The sequence below is a fragment of the Amblyomma americanum genome, chromosome 7 (assembly GCF_052857255.1).
Source record: "Amblyomma americanum isolate KBUSLIRL-KWMA chromosome 7, ASM5285725v1, whole genome shotgun sequence".
Lineage (NCBI taxonomy): Eukaryota > Metazoa > Arthropoda > Arachnida > Ixodida > Ixodidae > Amblyomma > Amblyomma americanum.
The window spans coordinates 27,816,804-27,835,727 of record NC_135503.1 but is presented as its reverse complement, the minus strand read 5'-3'; the positions used below and the strand labels follow the sequence as shown (position 1 = coordinate 27,835,727).

Genomic DNA, 18,924 nt, shown 5'->3' with positions numbered 1-18,924 from the left:
CAATGTGTTTTAGGTGATGTGTATATTGGCATCAAGTAATCTTCTGTTTAGGAAAGAACTCTACAATGCAAAATCTAGCAAACACATCCAGAAACCACAGAAAAGTTTTGATTTGTTCATTCCATAGGCTATAATATGCTACCCATCATCATCAGCCTGACTATGCCCACTGCAGGGGCATATATCTCTCCAATTAACCACGTCCTGTGCCAGTTGCAGCCTATAAGCTGCCTGTTTTATTAAATATTGTATGCTCACAAGTGAGACTGGGAAATCCCACTCTCTGTTATTTGCTGCCAATTGCATCTGGTTTTTCTGTTCCATTTTTTTTGCAAAAGTGATAGCTTTTATGTTTGCTCCTACTGTTGCTATTGCTCATGTTAATTTCTTTAATTTGCAAAGGCTTTCAAGCTTATTTATTTACTGTATGTGACATTTGCATTTACCTTTTCAACGTAAGATGTCGAAACAGACTTCTACAAGACTGTCACCGTTAGTAAAGACTATCAAACAACTTTCTGTCTGTTTTCAACATATAATGGATGTCAAATAAACATGACTCTGGTTCTGAAATTGGCTGCTACAACCATTTTCCAGTGTAAGTTAAGAGGCATTTTATAAAAGACTATTTTTTACTGGCGCTTTAAAGAGCCTCTACAAATTCATGCTTTCCATGAGTTTATTCCCTCAGCCAACCGAGGAAAAAAACAGGTATAGTCGTGTCTTGATAATTAGAACTTAAATTAGACCAAACACATGCTTGTATTACTTAATATTTGAATTAGGAGAAGCTTTTAATAGACTTATGTTGATAGGAGCTAGGCGTTAGTTGAAATAAAGCGGAGGCCCGTGTTAAGTGAATTTCAATAGCAAGTGCCTGCTTTAAAGACACCAGACAGAGGGAGAAATGACAGGTGAATACAGAAAGAGAGTGGAAGGTAGTGCGTGTGCAATGACCGTTAACATAGAGACGTTCAATGTGAGGTCAGGCAAGACAGTTCATGTGCACAGTCAAACATGTTGAATGAGCCAGTCAGAAAGTAGATGCTATGACAGCTGACTTCAATAACAGCTTCACACTGAGCATGCAATTCTCCACCCAACACTTACCTGTGCCTCAACATTTAAGTGAGACGACATTGACAAGCATGCAGATAACAATTAAATGCCATGACCAACAAGTGGCCTGCATTAACAGCGGCAAGAGAAGGGTGAACTTGAAACTTACGCTATCAGAGATCAAGCAGATTATCTTCAAGTAGCCTGCATCCGCTCCTCTTTTTGGAAGAGTCCACTCCAGTGGCGTGAAGCTTGTATGGAACACCTGCACGAGAGAACCAAAGGAACCACAGTCACACTTGTGATGTCAGGCTTGCCCTAATGAAAAGAGCTCTGAGCCTCTAGTTTTATTCCTGACAGCCATGATAACTTCAAAAAATGAAACAAAAACACAACATGTATTCTGAATTTCATATGGGTGAAAAAAAAGTGTAAATAAAAATGACTGAGAAAAGGAAATGCTACAGAACTTATACTGTCATCACAGTCCACCAACTAGTGTACTGTCACATGTCCCACGAATACAGCTGTACATAGAAAACTAGCTAACACATCTAGTATAAAGATTGAAGTCATGAAAAAGTCACTGGTCACATGTTGCTGCAGCATGCAGAAATTAACACTGGTATCATTTTCTATCAATACGCCTAGGGTAAAGATTGAAGCCATGAAAAAGTCACTGGCCACATGTTACTGCAGCACACAGGAGTGAACACTGGTATCATGACTAAGTATTTCTGCCCCTTTTTATGCACCGATTTTTACGAAATAAAAAGAAGCGCACTTTGTACATTTAAGGTCCTAGCCATTTCAGAGTAAAGCAAATTATTGCTCCCAGGTTAATATATACCTTAAAACTGACAAGACATTACAACAATCACTACTATATTCTTTCAGTCTATACAACTTGGATCAGACATCACTTTCAAGTTATCTTCTGTGGGCCATATGACAAGTAACGGTTCACAGAACATAGTTCTTGTCCAACACAAACGCATACACAAAGAAAGTGTGCACTCACCTCAATGTTGTCCTCACCAAACTTGGCAATGGCGTTCTCCTCCGAGTATCCGATGCAGCCATACTCAATTGGTGTAAACACAGTTGTAGGCACGTTGGTGTAGTCACACTGTAAAAAAATAAGACAAGTCAAGGTTAAAAAGGCACTTAAGCACTTTTTGAGAATTAGACGAAATGCTAGGATTTGGATGTGCAGTTGAACCTCGCTACAATGAAACTGACGGGGCGCGCGAAAAATTTTGTTGAAGCAAAATTTCGTTCAGGCAAAAAAAGCCCAAAAACACTGTCAGGTTGGACAACATAGTCCAAAAACATCATTTATTTCCAAAGAAGTCGGTCAGCTTCTTCTGCGTCTTTTTTTTTTTTTTGCCACGAGTGCCGTGGCGCGACTTTCGCACTTCGTGAGCAGTTGGATCGCGACGTCGTCATCGTGAACACCAATAAATCTGTGGAGTGCATAAAATGCTTTCATCAGTTTTAGTGCAGATGGTGGTGCTAAATCCTCTGTGTCGCTGTCATCATCCGATGATGCGTCGCTGTGGCGAATGCCCTCAGTTATGGCTTCATCACTCAGCTCCTCGGAAGAAGGGAACTTCCGCTTCCTAAACAATGCCGCCATGCTCGTGTCGATTGCAGAGCACAAGCATGAGCGGAAAAAAAACTAGGGCAAACGCGCCACTGCTGTTATAAGGCTGCTCCGTCCTTTGCCGACGGATTGGTTGCGGCTCTGGCTTGGAAGAAAATGGGAGCTGGCACCCGCGCCTTGTCGCAAGGCAGCCAGCCCAACTGCCATCACCACCAAGCAATGGCGGTCTTCATGTGCGTTTGAATGAGTGAATCAATTGGTTCCAGCGAAAGTTTAGTGAAACAAAGCAGCGTAGACCTACGCAAAGCACACAGATGGGCGGCGATATGCTTGTTTTATTGTAAGATAGATTTTTAAACCAAGCTTCACATAGCAAAAATTTCGTTGAAGCGGAAACGTGCCCCAAAAATGGTTCGTTGTGATGAGAAATTTGTTCCATTACTTTCTATGGCAAGCTGACGGGGAATTGGAAATATTTCGTTGAAGCGAAAATTTCCTTGAAGCGGGGTTCTACTGTATAAAACTTGCAGAGAAGGTGCACCAAGTTTTTGCACTAGCATTTAAAACAGTGATGTAATCGTCAATTGTAACTACGTTGAGGAAGGTTTACGACTCCGGTGTGTTCACCCACCCATTCCTGTGCCTCGTCAAATGCCGCCATAGGACACTGTGCAGCCTTTACCTTCAGTGGCATTTGATTTCTTAATTTGAGCAAGCGTTCCTGCCTAGGGAATGTAAAGCCCCTCAATACGATGTCAGTATGCACCCCCTATCCAGCAATTACGTCACCATTTCAAATGCTAACATAAAAAGGCTTTATGTGCTTCCCTTGCAAGTTTCCCAAATTCTACCCCCGATAAGCTTGTCGTGTTCTACTTCAAGATTGTGTGTCCTAAGTCATTAGAATATTCAGCTTATTCATGGTTGCCGTCCTTCATAGGCTTGCAAAACTGATATGAATGCACGAAAAATGAATGCAAATTAAAATGCATAGCGAACCGCACAATGGATTGAGGCAGAGCGCTTGAACCGAGTGTCAGTAATCAAGCGGTTTAAAAAAAAAAAGGAAAAAGGACAGGAGGTGTTCGAACAAGATATTTTAGCACCACCATTTCAGTACTATAGTAGTTCACAGTTCATTTCAGTTCACAGTGTTCCAGCACTCAAATCATTGCTCAACAGGCCCTGAAATCCCAGGCGTAAGTAACCACGAAAGCCTGAGCAAGCTGTTCTAACTGCATTCTAAACACATGCAACATCACAGCAACGTCACAGGGGTGCAGATGGAGTAAAGCAATTGCATATGCATTATGCAGAAGTAAGTGAGTCCTGGCAGCATTGCGAAATAGCAACACAAAAGCAACAACTTTCCAACTCTACGTCCAACCAATATCTGTCTGCCTGAGGCAATCAATGCCACTTTTAGAATTTAAAGAGGGTAACTCGCCCAAGCTATTTGTTTTTAACATTCCGAGTGGACCTAAACTGAAACTATCATGGCGATGCAGCAATAAAATAGCAAACATTACTATAAGAAACACTCATATGTGCATTGAGTGGCTGAAATAGTGACTGGACATGATGCCTCCATTTTTAAAATGCCTAAGACTACTTGACACAAGCCTCACAATTTGTTCATCACTCGGGGAGCGAGCATCCAGAAGTGGGAAATGTGTGACGTCGCAAACACATTGTTACCCATAGAACTCATCTGAACTGAAGCCACAGAAGCTGCAAGCATCATTTTTTTTTTTTTTTGCCAGGAATCAACCACCACCACTGCTGCCAAGATTGGTGGAAATGACCAGAATGAAGAGAAAAACCTACAGTAAAAGTGTCATCGGAATAATGTCATGCCTCGTAAATATGAAAACTGTGGTTCCCAAAAGTGTCTATAAGTGAGTCGTCCATAATAATGAATCGTGAGAAACTAAAAAAATGTAAAAAAAGTTAATGACTGAGGTATACCACATTTACACTGTAGTAAGACGACCTTTTTTTTTTATTAGAAAATCTGAAGTGGAAAAGGGGGGTGGGGGGTGGGGGGGGGGGGGTCGGCTTACAATTGAAACGAAAGCATGGCACCATAAATAAAGCCGAGACAAATGAAATATCGGGGATGCTGCAGCGTGGTTGCAATTTTATATTTGCTCTACGGCTCTACCCAGTAGCGTTCGGCTATTCTGAGCGCTTGTTCGGAAGGATATTGCATTTATTTATTTTTTACTTTTAACTGCGCACTCAGCCCTCATGAGAGTGTCCGCAGTTGATATAGAAGGGCTGCTGTTCCAATAGCGGCAGCACCACTACTCCGAGAACGGCAACCCTTCCGGGGAGTGTTGGTAGCTGATGGAAGAGCCGACGCTGCTCACGCATAGTTTCTCATGGGCTCCGTTTGATGCATTTGGCTTGACTGTCAGCCACGTTTTACTAGTTTTTAATGTAGTTCTTCATCAATCGTCATTTATGCTCTGGGGCCGGTAAGCATTCGGCAGTTGTTCACAGCTACATTCAAGATGGCTGTCAGTCTCTACGCCAAAGATACGAATTGCGCCGAGCCGCAAGTTCGATGTTTCAAAATCGGTGACTCAGGTGCGGCGGCTGCAGTGAGGCAAGATTTTCAGCTGTTCCATGCAATGCTGTGGTGTGGTTGCTTGGGAAGCGTGGGATTTCGCGGGACGACGACGTTAGAACGACGTGCTGTGGGACCGCAGAAGCGATGACAAGGCAGCACTAGTGGGGACGATGGCGCAAGTGTGGATGAGTAGTCCAGTGACTAATACATTTTCACTTTGGAATGTGCTGACCGGCAAGCCTGCTCATAACTGTTCACAGTTTGAGCCGGCTACATTAAAGGCGGCTATATTAACGAGGCAAGACTGTAGGTGGCTCTCGAAAAACGCCCAGAGTTGCCCTTCAAGTTGTCACTTCAATGCCAGTCACTTGAGTAATTATGAAAATTGCATTCAAGAACGCAAAATTCCATTCTCTCAAGGGCATAGAACCCCAGTGTATGTCTCCCAGCTCGTGTCACAGCTTTCTAAGCAGTGATCTTGGGTCAAAAGCATCGTCACCAAAAAATTGGCACATACCCCAAGGAGATTGCAGATAATTTGCATGCTGTTAATTCTCAGTGTAAAAAGAGTAAAAAAATAACTGGAGCAATCTTATTTGATCTGCTGTCTCACATGGCCAAAAATGGTTTATGGTTCATGGAGCTTTAATGTCCCAAAGCAACTCGGGCTATGAGGGACGCTGTAGTGAAGGGCTCCAGAAATGTGCACTGACATCGCACAAAACATGAGCCTCTAGAATTTCGTTTTAATCGATATTCGACTGATGCGGACGGGATCGAACCTGAGTCTTTCGGATCAACAGCTGAGTGCCATAACCACTGAGCCAAGGCGGCAGCACAAGACCAAAAATATAACAACAATCCAGTGCACCGCAGAACGTTATTGTGCTCTTACAAATTCATCAAAAATTTCTCCTTTCTTTGGAAGAGAGTGCTATTAACTATAAGTTATGAAGTGACCTGAGGGAAACAGGGAAGTGATACCAGGATATAATTTTAGGGGTCAGGCTCGGTAAAGACTAAGAGTTACTGGAATTTGTATTTGAAAGGGTGAATTCCAAGACAGTACTTGTTAAGGTTAAGAAAAAGCTTAAAAACATCCTAGGCTGGTAACTGCACCATTTCAAAGGGTCATGCTTATTATCTATGCACCCATCCATTATGGCACTGTACCTTTGAGAGAACAGAACCATGCCTCACCTGGACTTCGCTGCCGCCATAAAGCCTGCGTGCCAACAGAATGCCCGCCTGGATGGCGACGGGAGTCAGCTCGGGGCGCCCCTCGAGAACGTCACCCACAGCGTAGATGTGAGGCACGTTGGTCCGCTCATTCACTGTGGGCAGCTTGCCGTTCTTGGGGTTCACGTTCACTCCTGCCTCGGACAGTCCAAGGCTATGTGTGCACGGCTCGCGCCCCACTGCAAACAGAACCTGCAGTGCGGGCACAGTGCATTTTCAGGACTGCCTCGCCTGAACGAGAGTGCTGCAGAATTGGCTGCTGTCCAGGACGCTCTTTAATAAAAAATCTTGGCGCATCTTTAAAACCAGCTAGTGACTAAACACAAGTGAAAAGCCATCAAAGCACACTGATGCCGCAGGGAAGAAAATAGAGAAATATACATCTTTAATATGTCTAGATGAGCAACCATACAGATTTAAAGAACCATGACTGGATTTTCTTTTTAATCCATGACTAGATTTGAAGTTGCATAAATATTGTGACAATGCAAAGCCCTGAAATGTGAAAAAATTTAGAAGTTCCAGCACCCGCCACCAGTGCACTCTACTTGACACTTCTTTGTACATATAGGACACCACTGGATTTATTGTCAAAGAATAGTTTGCAAGGAGATAGTATTGCTGGTTTAACACTTGGCTTGTTTCAGGCGTGAGGTATGACGTTAACAAAAGGTGCATAACTGAGGGTTAAACAATACGCACAATTTGGACGTTATCATTACCAGGGTGCCAAAATCCCACAGTTCGCAATCGAAAGTTCAGTCCTGCAGTAAAACAAAACTTACCGTGTTGAATTCTTCAACAATTTCGGTGCCGTTTGCATTTGCAGTAACTCTCACTCTTCCAGGGGTCCCCTCTTCAACCAGTTCCAACTAAATTAAAGAAAAAAGTCAGAATTAGAACTGAGAAAGCAAACCAGATAGCAAGACACTGCAACAAAAAAAATCTCTGGCCTTTTCACATTGTAATGTGAAGAAAAAGTGCTAGTGATTGTTTTGCTCTGTGGTCTGCTCCTAGGATGGATCTAGGCAGACTCCACAGGGCAAGCTTCTCATCTGCTTAGAAAACAAACTTTTGATGAAGGGGTCTAGTGAGGGATTGAACTTGAAGCGAATAAATCTACTTGGGCCTATAAGTTCACTTCCCCTTGGATAAAATGTCTTGTACACAGTTTTGGGATGCAATAGACATCGATTAAGCACAGTACCTCAATAGTCAACACACAAAACAAAGCCTTTACCAAATCTTTGGTTAACAGTCAGCACACAAAACTGAGGCTTTTAGAAATCACAATTTCGTTACCCAGTTTCTCTTCTAACATGTGTTGAATTCACTCTTAGTTGATTGCGTTTTAGCAACTGGCTTACTGTCGTACTTTCACAGTTCGTTTAAGAGAGTAAACATGGAGTAAACAAAGTGAAAAGATGGGAAATGTTCACTTCTGACACTGTTTTGTACAACAGACACAGGCACGCAAGCTGGCAAATGAATCAAGATTTCTAACTGCAACAGCAGGCACCCAAATAAACTGAAGTGGCATGGCCACACTCAGTACTGCAACATACACACCACTGTGCTTCTGAACAGAAGCAAATTTAGGCATGAACGTTTCACAGTGCAGTCACCTTGGTAGGGACACAGGGACGGATGAAGCGAATGCCCTCTTTTTCCATGAACTGGCCAATGCGTTCTGCCATGTCCTGGTCAAAGCCCCGCAGCAGGATGGAGCGCACCATGACTGTCACCTCGAGCCCTATGCCCCGGAGGAAGCCCGCACACTCCAGCGCCACGTACGACGCACCCACCACCAGTGTCTTCCCGGGACAGTAAGGCAGGAAGAACAGGTCGTCGCTGCATAGACATACCGGGCTCTATGAGACTTTAATGCTCATCGTGCCACTACATAACCTTAGGTAGCAAGAAAGAACAAGATTACAGTAAATTTCTAGTTCATTTAAAACAAGGTAGTGACAAGCCTACCTTGAGATTGCATGCTCCCGAGCACCAGGAATATCTGGATAGCGTGGCCGTTCGCCCATGGCTAGAAGGAAGTCCCTGGAGGTAATGAACTTCTCCCCACCCTTTTTGTCAGTCAGCTGTTGAAAACAAGGAGCAAGGAAACCTCATTTCTCTGCTGAGGGGCAATAAAAGGATTGCAGAATTGATTCTGGATCAAGAATGAGACAAACAAATGCAGGATTTGTGTTTGTGAACTGTCTTCATTCTTTGTGCATGTTTTTGCCCAATTTCTATTGCTATATTAACTACCCATGTGCTGGGATGTAAAAAAACAGCCAAACCAAGCTTTTATTAATAACTTGTAATTGTGAACAGACATGAGTTGGAAGTTGGGGGCTCATTAGCATAGCAAGAGTTTTAATTCTGGCAGTCTTGATGCCAGTGGTAGCATAAGATGGTTATGTTCTATACGTCACTAGCGGCATAAGAGATCGGTCCATGTTTTCCGCAACGGTTGCCTGGAGCTCTAGTAAACACTCTCAAGGTAAGGCAAGATGTTGCACAAATACTATATTTGAAAGCACATGGGGAGGAAACTGCTGCTGTAGCTTAGCTTCTCTTCTACTTTCTGCAAAATTATCTCGAGTCTAAATGAACTATGAAGTCTAATTAACATCTCCATTTAAGAGAGAACTCCTATGCCTTCCCTGGTTTAATGACTACTGTCTTCTTTTGTATCTCGTTCACACTTCCATTCACACGGCAGCGAGTGTCCTCAGTAGCTGCAGCTTAAAGAACCTGAGTGGCAAATGCATAATACGCCCTCACTTGGCTACTCAACAGCTGCATACATATAAAGATGTATGGAGCTAAATGTAAATTCAAATAAGAACTACATTAAGTGAGACAGTCAAATTGATGCTTTTAGTTGCAGAAATACAGGAACGAAATTTGATAGTCAAATTCGGCGTACAAAGCCTGCTTCTTATTTTAGAGAAAGTACATAAAATAGTGCACTAAAATGCAGATAGCTTTCTTTTGACTGCCCTGACAAAGTCCGTCCGATGCCAACCTCTCCTGTTATAGTATGAATAAAGCAAATTTATTTACCTAATACATAAATATTTTCTGAAAGTAGTGGGGCAACCTCTATAACTGTGACCAAACAATGTGGACACATGCGTGATCAAAAATTCATAAATTCATGGGGGTGCGTGCAGCTATGATCCCATATAACATGATGTCCAGACCCACCTAACCATAACAAATTTCAAAACGTATAATAAAACCTCCAAATATTATTCCTATTTGGTGAGGGCTCAATAAACTGTAAGGAATGCAAGAATTATATGAGGTTTGCTCATCCTCAAATTTTCATTCATTCTCCTAAAAGCATGATTATTTGTTTTCCAAGTTTTCATTTACAAGAGGATTATTATTTATGGGGACAGACTACATCTGGAGCTGACCTACATTTGAGTAAATGAGGTATTCAAAGCCTTTTTACCTTCAGCTTGTGTCGATCCACAAATTGTGCATATGCATTCATGTAGTCAACACCAGCCTCCCGAAGGCTCACACGGTACTTCCAGTTGAGAGAGGCAATGTAGTCGCGGATATTGCCTCGCATTGTCTCCCACTTGAACTGAACTGCACGATATGCATGCAAAGAAAAAATGGTCATGTAGTCTGATACGCACGTATAAACAAAAACAAGTCCACTGCATGTTATGTTCAAGCACTCGTGGTATTTTATTTTCCAATATTAAATCAAACTGAATTTCTGAAATTTCTGCACAAATTTTTGCACAAGCTTTTTGACTTTGCATGATAAACAAATATAAACCATTGGGTTGGCTTGGCATAAAAGGCCAAGACAATCCTATATGAACCTAGCTGGCTTCAGCATTTTCTCCCAAGTTTCCTGATGATGTCTTCTGCATTTGCAGTCTCCTCAAGAATGTTAAAGTATATGTATGACTAATGTACACACAAGAGAACCATAAAGTTGCATGATGAAAGTAGCAGTAGTGGGAAAATAACACTGTCAAATAAGGGAACAGTCATATTGCTAGTGTTCAAAAGGGACAGTTAATTTCATCTGAACTCCACTTCAAATGAAAGGTCACCCAACAGCAACTAAGATCAGCTGATGATGGCCGATCAGTAAGAGTTAAACTTGAAGCTGAGTAGAAGCCAGTGCAAGTGAATTTCAGTGACATGCTTCTGAAGCATTCTAAAATGCAATGATCATAATGTGTTTTAGGCATAGTGCCCACCCCCACCGTTAGTACTTGTACGGCAACAATGCTCATACTGTTCCAAAATTTCTTACATGCACTGCATTATATTGTGACGGACTAGAGGAAGACGAACTGGGCAGTGGCGCAGGCAAAAGTGCTCGCGCCAGGCCGTCCACCATTAAAATCATTCTGTAGCCATCTGTCATCTCATCTCATTCATCAGCTTGCCGTCCATGTAACATTTGGTGTGAGGTGCTGCGGTCCCTTTATAGCAATCCTGGTCCCGGAGCTTCAGCGCCCTGCGCCTGCCGTGGACATCGGCCGTGTGTACCTGGTCCACCCCGCCCATCTGTGCCTTAGCCCGCCCACCCTGCACCGACCTCGCTGCTCACCCCAGCCCCGTCCCCCGCCCGGGCCACAAGATACGATGAACTGACGACGTTGCCGCGACCAGAATGACCCCACCGACCCGAGACGCTGCCCACACGTGAGGACACCGCCCACCTGCCCTTGCCGTTCGGTGCGTCCAAGGACCTCGGACGTCGGCTCCTGGCACCCTGTGGGCCGGATGCTTCGTGGGTCGGGACTCATTCGCTGATCGTCTCATCCACCTTGGCGGCATGCCCTTCACCTCCTTCTCTATTCAACTGCTTTTCAAACCCATCGCCATCTACAGCATTAAACCTTCATTGCCGATCTTCTCGTTCGCGATCGTGACGATCCCCCGGCGGCCCCGGGTAGTGTGACGGACTAGAGGAAGACTAAGTGGGCAGTGGGCAGGAGTGCTCGCACCAGGCCGTCCGCCATTAAAATCGTTCTGTAGCCATCTGTCATCTCATCTCATTCATCAGCTTGCCGTCAAGTAACAATATCATGTTGTCATGAGGAGTATTTATCAAGTCAAAAAGTAGTCCAAAATACACGTACCATCTTGTACTTCCCATCCAAAACTTTTTGAGTCCATGATGCCTTGACCTAAAGTGAAAACAAAGAACAGATTGATATGAGCGGAAAGGATTGAAATATCTGTCCGGCTGGCTCACAGGTCCTCTCCACAAATGCTAGGGTGCTATTCGGTGTCAGGTCAGACAACATGTAGCATTATGGAAGCTATGCCTATTATACAGAAAAGCAACATGCAAGTCAGTCAGCCATCAATTACCTTCTACCTGAAAGAAAGCGAACTACGAAGTGATAACTGTGGGTGAGGAAAGTATAGGCTGTGTGCATCTGCGATATGAATAAATATTTTGTTTCCTGTTTGCCTACACTGCATGCCGATGTGTTACTTTTATAGTAGACGCAAGCTGCAAGCCTCCTTATTTTCATTCTTACATTCTGTCAGTGCAGTGTTTGTCTTCGAGATGAGGAGGAGTCAACAAAGAGGCGTTTGTAGAACAATCAAAATAATAAAAACAAGTTCTTCAATTTGGCCCAGAAGTTTACAAATCGTGATATACAAACATGTAAGAAATGAAAATCACATACCTAATAATGCAGCTCGATGCATGAGCTTTTTTGGTATGCAGCCAACATTCACACATGTGCCTCCCAAACCTGTGATGAGAAAACAGTAAAGGAAAAAACATCAAATTAAAAATAAAATCTGCAGGCACCCTTCAGGTGCATTGTTAGATGATATGGTTATTTCAGAACTTACCCCATGATGTGCCTTTTGGTGTTGGTTTGACAAAATCACAGACTGCTACTTTTTTCCCGAGCCTAGCAGCTTCCTGTGGAAAAAAACAATTCATGCATGAAGGTTGAAACAACACACATACCTCAACGTGCCATCTTAATATCACATGGCAAAACTGGCTGCAGAGATCGAATGCAGAACCGAACATAGTAATCAGAATTTTGTGCTTAACAGTTCATAAGGCAGTAGTGTGTTTTTTCATAATGGCTGCTTTTTATGCTTGAAATGCAGGTTCTGTCACATTACTGACACGACTGAAGTGAATCAGCCCAAGCTGTATACTGTCATGCTCTTTTTTTTCTTGAAACGAAAGAGTTTAAAAATGCACCTTTGCAGTAGACGATTTCATGTTAGTTTCACTAATGCTACACAAGTGCAATATCTCTCATTGCTGAAAGATGCTGAGAGCAAGATAAATAGGAGCATATACTCGGTTAATAAAAGTGAACAGCTACTGCTGTCACTTGTTATGCTGGTGGCAGCATTATGCCGTTTAAGCCACCTCGTGTTTCCCGCTGCCGCAACAGCCTGTCGTCATCAATTTTGCACGAGCGTGTGTCTGGAAGCCCATGCCTGGGAAAGTGGCCTTGAGCACAAGCCAGTGTTTGATGTTAGCCTTTGCTTGTCGCAGCTGCGTTGTCCCATTTCATTCTCCTAGCCATGCCTTCAAACCATTAAACTTGGGTTTTATGTTACCAAGCCTTTACTTAATTTTGTTTATTTTTATTTATTTTCAACATACTGTTAGCCCCACGCAGGAAAGGGACTAAAACACGTGTACAGTCTGGTTCTAAACAAACAAAAAAACTTATATCATACAAATAGTAAAAGTAAAAAGAAAACAAGTCGAAATCAAAGCCTTAACTTCCAAGCTAGGTGTGACAAGTCATCTAAAAAGGCATCTAAAGACGTGCTGGTGACAACATCATTTGGTAGTAGGCTCCAATCTCGGATGGTTTGAGGAAAGAAGGAAAATTCGAGTGTGTCACTATGAAATCTGCATTTGTTAAAGTGCTTACTGTGTTTTGTTCTTGAATTTTACGTTTAGTGTATATCTTTAGCGTATAGTGTTTAGTATATATTTAGTGACGTCCGCTGCACAGCCACAAGCCGACCACTTTGCCAATGCCTACAGCAGTGCTGTGTAATATCTTCCACAAAAAACCTCATAGCATATGCCAAGAGAAACCTTGTAGCAGAGACAGAATGCTGGTGAATGGCACTGCCTCTCGTAGCACCAACTACCCAATTTTAATGTGGCTTGGGTAGGCACTAGCAACATAGTGCAAAACAGAATAAAACAGAATATTGAACCTTTTGCTTAGCCTCTACAGCCAACTACAACAAGCCAAAGTGGTGCGCACTTTTTGACTGTCCTCAATAATCTCAATAATACCACGCACGAAAAGCTTGTGAGACAACATGCCAGTACAGCAGCTTATGCTTACATTCCTGCCGGAGCACAATAATTCCTTCCTTACTGTGAGCACTGCAGGCTTACCTTAGAAGCAGCTAAGCCGCCGGATCCACCGCCAATGACCACAAGGTCATAGTCGTAGGAGACACCATTGGTTAACAGTTGCCCCAGTGCGCCTGTCTGGTGGGCGGCGGCGGTGTCTTCGCTGCCACCAACGAGCTCTCCACCAACAAACACCTGAGGCACACCGGATAGCCCTGTCTTCTGGCTCAGTGCCTCCTGGATCGGTGGCCCATAGCCTGGACATGAACAGAAGCACAACGTTTAAAAAGTTACCCATGGCACAGCACATGGGCACATGGGTAAGAGAGGAGCTACCATTCTGTAAGCCGAGGCCCTCAGTAGAGGGTCATTACAAAAAGCGTGATATAAAAAAAAAAGCTATCAAATGCCATATCACAGCAAGTGATTAGAAATGTTTGCTCAGGTTCCTGAATAGGTGGCTGCATCTTTTATTTGCTATATATGCAGCTGCACAGTGACGAAGAACTAGAATCTCTAACACATATCTTGCAAGGGATTTTGTAATTTCGGTGCTCAACAACTACCTAGTAACTTGCCCGGGCAACCTTTCGAGAAGAAACAAGAGCCAGTCGAATAGAAAATATCAAGAGCCTACACTGATGACATTAGGCTATGCAGGTATCCCTTGAGCACACAATGGGACGACATCCTCACTGAACAGTTCAGAAGCAAATAATAATCTCGGAAACATTAAATCTCTTGCAACGTAAAGCCCAAGAGTGGGGACCTGCCACATATTGCTCGAGGCTGAGCAAGGCAAAATCAGAAAGCTGCCGCAGGTGCACTGAAGGTCGTCAAACCGCGGGGTAATAACAATAATAATAAAAAAAGGCTAGCTGCTGACGTCACAGGACACTGCAGGCAACGGGTAGGCTAGGCAAACAAAGCTTGCTACTGGCTCAAACGAACGTCCGCGCAGCACCGCGCTCGTTATGTGCAACTACCCGGCGACATAACAGCCGACGAAGACGATGATGATGATGGTGGCGATGATGGTGACGACGGCGGTGACACTGGCGGTGAAGATGCCGAACCCTGAGAAGCGGGCGCGGTGTCATTGGCACCCTTGGTGTCATCTCGTCTCCGCGCAGACATGCTCGCTGTCAAGACTCAGCGGCGACCGCTCGGCTCCATCGCCGACCGAACCTTTGCTGCATCGTCGGGAGTCGCGGTGGGGCGCATCCGAGGCGAAAGAAAAAAAAAAGAAAAGCGACTGAGAGCTCCAGCTTATTGCGGCATGGAAACGGTTGGTCAAAAGCGTGTGCCCGTTCAATGGCTGCGCAATGGCGTCGTCTTTAGGGCGCAGGAACCATGCGGTGCCGGGTGTCGATAGTGAGGCGACTAACGCGCCCCAAATGGTGCAAAACCTGACCTGCTCGATTCGCCGCAGACCCGAAACGACAATATGTGACGGCCTGTGCAGCTGTGTTCTAAGCCGACAGCGATAAAATCCGGCGTCGTCGTCGTTGCAAGCGAAAAATGATGACGATGTAGTTTTATTAAAATAATAATAAAAGGGAAGGAAAGGATTTTTGCTATCCCTGGCATCTGCCATCAATACTGAAGCACCTGAGCTGGAGTAGCGGAAATAAAGATAGCAGGCAGAATGGAGAAATGAAATGAAAGAGGTGAGGGGACGGGAAGAGAGGGCAGGAGCGAAAATCCCCGGAGAAGCAATCTAGGTGGGCCACCTAAGTCACGTGACCTTGTGGCGTAATCACAACCTGCCCACAGGATTGCGAAAAAAAAAACTGTAGTAAACACGTTACGCCATAGTTATATAGCGTGGCGGGGAAAAACTGCCCCCGAGCCTTTATTGACGCTTACTACATCGCTCCCACTCCAGGGGACATGATGAGAGAGAGAGAGAGATGTGGGGCGCGGCATGTTACGCAGCGCCACCTACACTACTTCCCCCCTTCTGGATGGAATTACTTCACCGCCACCTACACTACAAAAACTAACCACCGTGGCAGTTGGCAGTTGAATTTATGATTGGTCGCGAGAGGTTGCCCAGGAACCTGGACCACACAAGCGCCACCGGTAGCAGCACTTGGCATCGAAGGGCAGTGGCGCATCGCTTAACCGCTGCACCACTGCGCCATGAATGGCAAGAGGACTCCCTGGGATCTATGAAAGCCTAGAATGACCAATTCCGCATATATGGGCATTAATCCATTAACGCCATCGCCTCACACCATTAGGGCGGAGCTTAAGTGTTATTTAATTTTTCAAGCAGACAGGCTGGTTTCAAAGACGTGGCTGACGTACGCCGACCGTTTCAATTTTTTTAAAACAGCTCTATGACAAAATTAAATATGCCTGATTTTGGTAAGCATTTCTGTGCTAGAACGATGCAAATCGAGCGTCTGTGAAAATTAAATATGCCCGATTTTGGTTAGCATTTCTGTGCTAGAAAGACGCAAACAGATCGTCTGCGAACGGAGGCAAGAACAGAGGGAGAGCACAAAAGCACGCCTTCGAGTAACCATAATTTTTCTTGTGACTTTAAAAATAATTAACTTTAGCCGACAAAACACCGTTTCATTTTGATTGATTTTGTTGAGCGTCGCCACCCCTACGGATATATGCGATACCGGCGAGTCAGTCATATGCATGCTTCAAGTGCAGAAACCTGCGCGAAGGTATCGGGAAGTCCACAGGCCCATGATGCAGCTCTTTCTTTCGATGCGAACAACGGCGGCCCTCTTGAAATAATAATCGCCCGCCAATAACCTGCACAAAGGAGGGCTGCACGTTTGCGACGCAAAATAAGAACAGCTGTGCGTGTGCCAAGGCCGTCGCGGCTTCATTCAGTGCACCAGCTGACGCGCTCCGAGAGCGGGGGAAATGGTTCCCAACAATGTCCTCTTCGGCAGGACAATAGCGAGACGGTTCAGTTCACGCTAACAACGCCTAATTTAAAAAGAAACACTATAGCATTTCAGAAATGACTGTCGCACGGTCGTCCCGCATTACGTCAACAAGTTTCAAATGGCTACGATTGTAAACGTATACAGTCCCGCCATGGAGTCCTGCTTTGCTGCCTTCCATGTTCCCGTATATATACTCTCGCTACCGGATTTCTCGCACGCGACGACGACCACGGCCTCATTAATAATAATAATAATAATAATTGGTTTTGGGGGAAAGGAAATGGTCCCGCCGCGGTGGCTCAGTGGTTAGGGCGCTCGACTACTGATCCGGAGTTCCCGGGTTCGAACCCGACCGCGGCGGCTGCGTTTTTATGGAGGAAAAACGCTAAGGCGCCCGTGTGCTGTGCGATGTCAGTGCACGTTAAAGATCCCCAGGTGGTCGAAATTATTCCGGAGCCCTCCACTACGGCACCTATTCGTCTTTTCTTCTTTCACTCCCTCCTTTATCCCTTCCCTTACGGCGCGGTTCAGGTGTCCAAAGATATATGAGACAGATACTGCGCCATTTCCTTTCCCCAAAAACCAATTATTATTATTATTATTATTATTATGATCCGCCGTTTTAACAGGCTCTTATGATGATGGGAAATAAGGGGGGCGAGTACTCTGCATACACGCATCGATCGGCCGAGAAGGCCACGTGCCTTGCAGCACTGGCCTGTCAGCTGCCACAGAACTCGGCCTGTTTCAAGCGAAACTTCCCGATGCCAGAGCCAAGACCGTATACACGACACGCACGACACGCAGGTATACAGTCGTGTGCAGTATGAGAGGGAACGAAGTTTATGCACAAAATCGCGAATTTGCTGGTTATCCCCCCATTAAACCTGAGAATGACTCTTGGATTTTATACGCCAATAGGAAAATTAGAAAACAAAAACTGCACTTGGGCGCTCGACTACTGATCCGGAGTACCCGGGTTCGAACCCGACCGCGGCGGCTGCGTTTTTATGGAGGAAAAACGCTAAGGCGCCCGTGTGCTGTGCGATGTCAGTGCACGTTAAAGATCCCCAGGTGGTCGAAATTACTCCGGAGCCCTCCACTACGGCACCTATTCTTCTTTCACTCCCTCCTTTATCCCTTCCCTTACGGCGCGGTTCAGGTGTCCAACGATATATGAGACATACTGCGCCATTTCCTTTCCACCAAAAAACCAATTATTATTATAATAATTATTATTATTATTGTCCTTCCCTTACGGCGCGGTTCAGGTGTCCAAAGATATATGAGACAGATACTGCGCCATTTCCTTTCCCCAAAAACCAATTATTATTATTATCACATATAAAGATCCCCAGGTGGTCGAAATTATTCCGCAGCCATCCACTACGGCAACTCTCTTCCTTTCTTCTTTCACTCCCTCCTTTACCCTTCCCTTACGGCGCGGTTCAGGTGTCCAACGATATATGAGACAGATACTGCACCATTTCCTTTCCTCCCAAAACCAATTATTATTCACATATAGTTATGGAGTAATCAATAAATTAATGCTCAACTTCGTTCCTTAGTTAGAAAACAGATAATAATTGGTTTTTTTGGGGAAATAGAAAACATTTATTACAACATTAGAAAACAGAAAAACTGCGCTTGTCACATAATTATGGAATAATAATAATAATAATTGGTTTTTGGGGAAAGGAAATGGCGCAGTGATCCGTCTCACATATCGTTGGACACCTGAACCGCGGCGCCGTAAGGGAAGGGATAAAGGAGGGAGTGAAAGAAGAAAGGAAGAGAGGTGCCGTATAGTGGAGGGCTCCGGAATAATTTCGACCACCTGGGGATCTTTAACGTGCACTGACATCGTACAGCACACGGGCGTCTTAGCGTTCTGCCTCAATAAAAACGCAGCCGCCGCGGTCGGGTTCGAAACCGGGAACTCCGGATCAGTAGCCGAACGCGCTAACCACAGAGCTACCGCGGTATAATTATGGAGTAATCAATAAATTAACGCTCAAACTTCGTTCCCTCTAATACTGCTCACGACTGTACACGGGCTTGTGTATCAGCAACGCCACAATAAGTGCCCCACATACGAATACAGCGAGAAAGTCGGGCGTGCCTCTAAACCTTTTCGTGCAAGATACCACAGCTCGTCATACTACCT

General features: G+C 44.5%; 1 protein-coding gene across 2 annotated transcripts in view; it reads right to left on the bottom strand.

Annotated features, from left to right (window-relative positions):
* LOC144098734 (thioredoxin reductase 1, cytoplasmic-like) overlaps nt 1-18,924 on the bottom strand; it is a 29,360-nt gene that overhangs the window by 3,222 nt on the left and 7,214 nt on the right. For both annotated transcript variants that reach the window (XM_077631575.1, XM_077631576.1), the window contains 11 exons: nt 13,882-14,096; nt 12,342-12,414; nt 12,170-12,238; nt 11,609-11,656; nt 9,946-10,088; nt 8,460-8,575; nt 8,105-8,330; nt 7,265-7,351; nt 6,441-6,671; nt 2,081-2,188; nt 1,229-1,324 (listed from right to left, as the gene is read on the bottom strand). In XM_077631575.1, the coding sequence (XP_077487701.1) occupies nt 1,229-1,324; nt 2,081-2,188; nt 6,441-6,671; nt 7,265-7,351; nt 8,105-8,330; nt 8,460-8,575; nt 9,946-10,088; nt 11,609-11,656; nt 12,170-12,238; nt 12,342-12,414; nt 13,882-14,096 (1,412 nt within the window). The remainder of the gene's footprint in view (nt 1-1,228; nt 1,325-2,080; nt 2,189-6,440; nt 6,672-7,264; nt 7,352-8,104; nt 8,331-8,459; nt 8,576-9,945; nt 10,089-11,608; nt 11,657-12,169; nt 12,239-12,341; nt 12,415-13,881; nt 14,097-18,924) is intronic.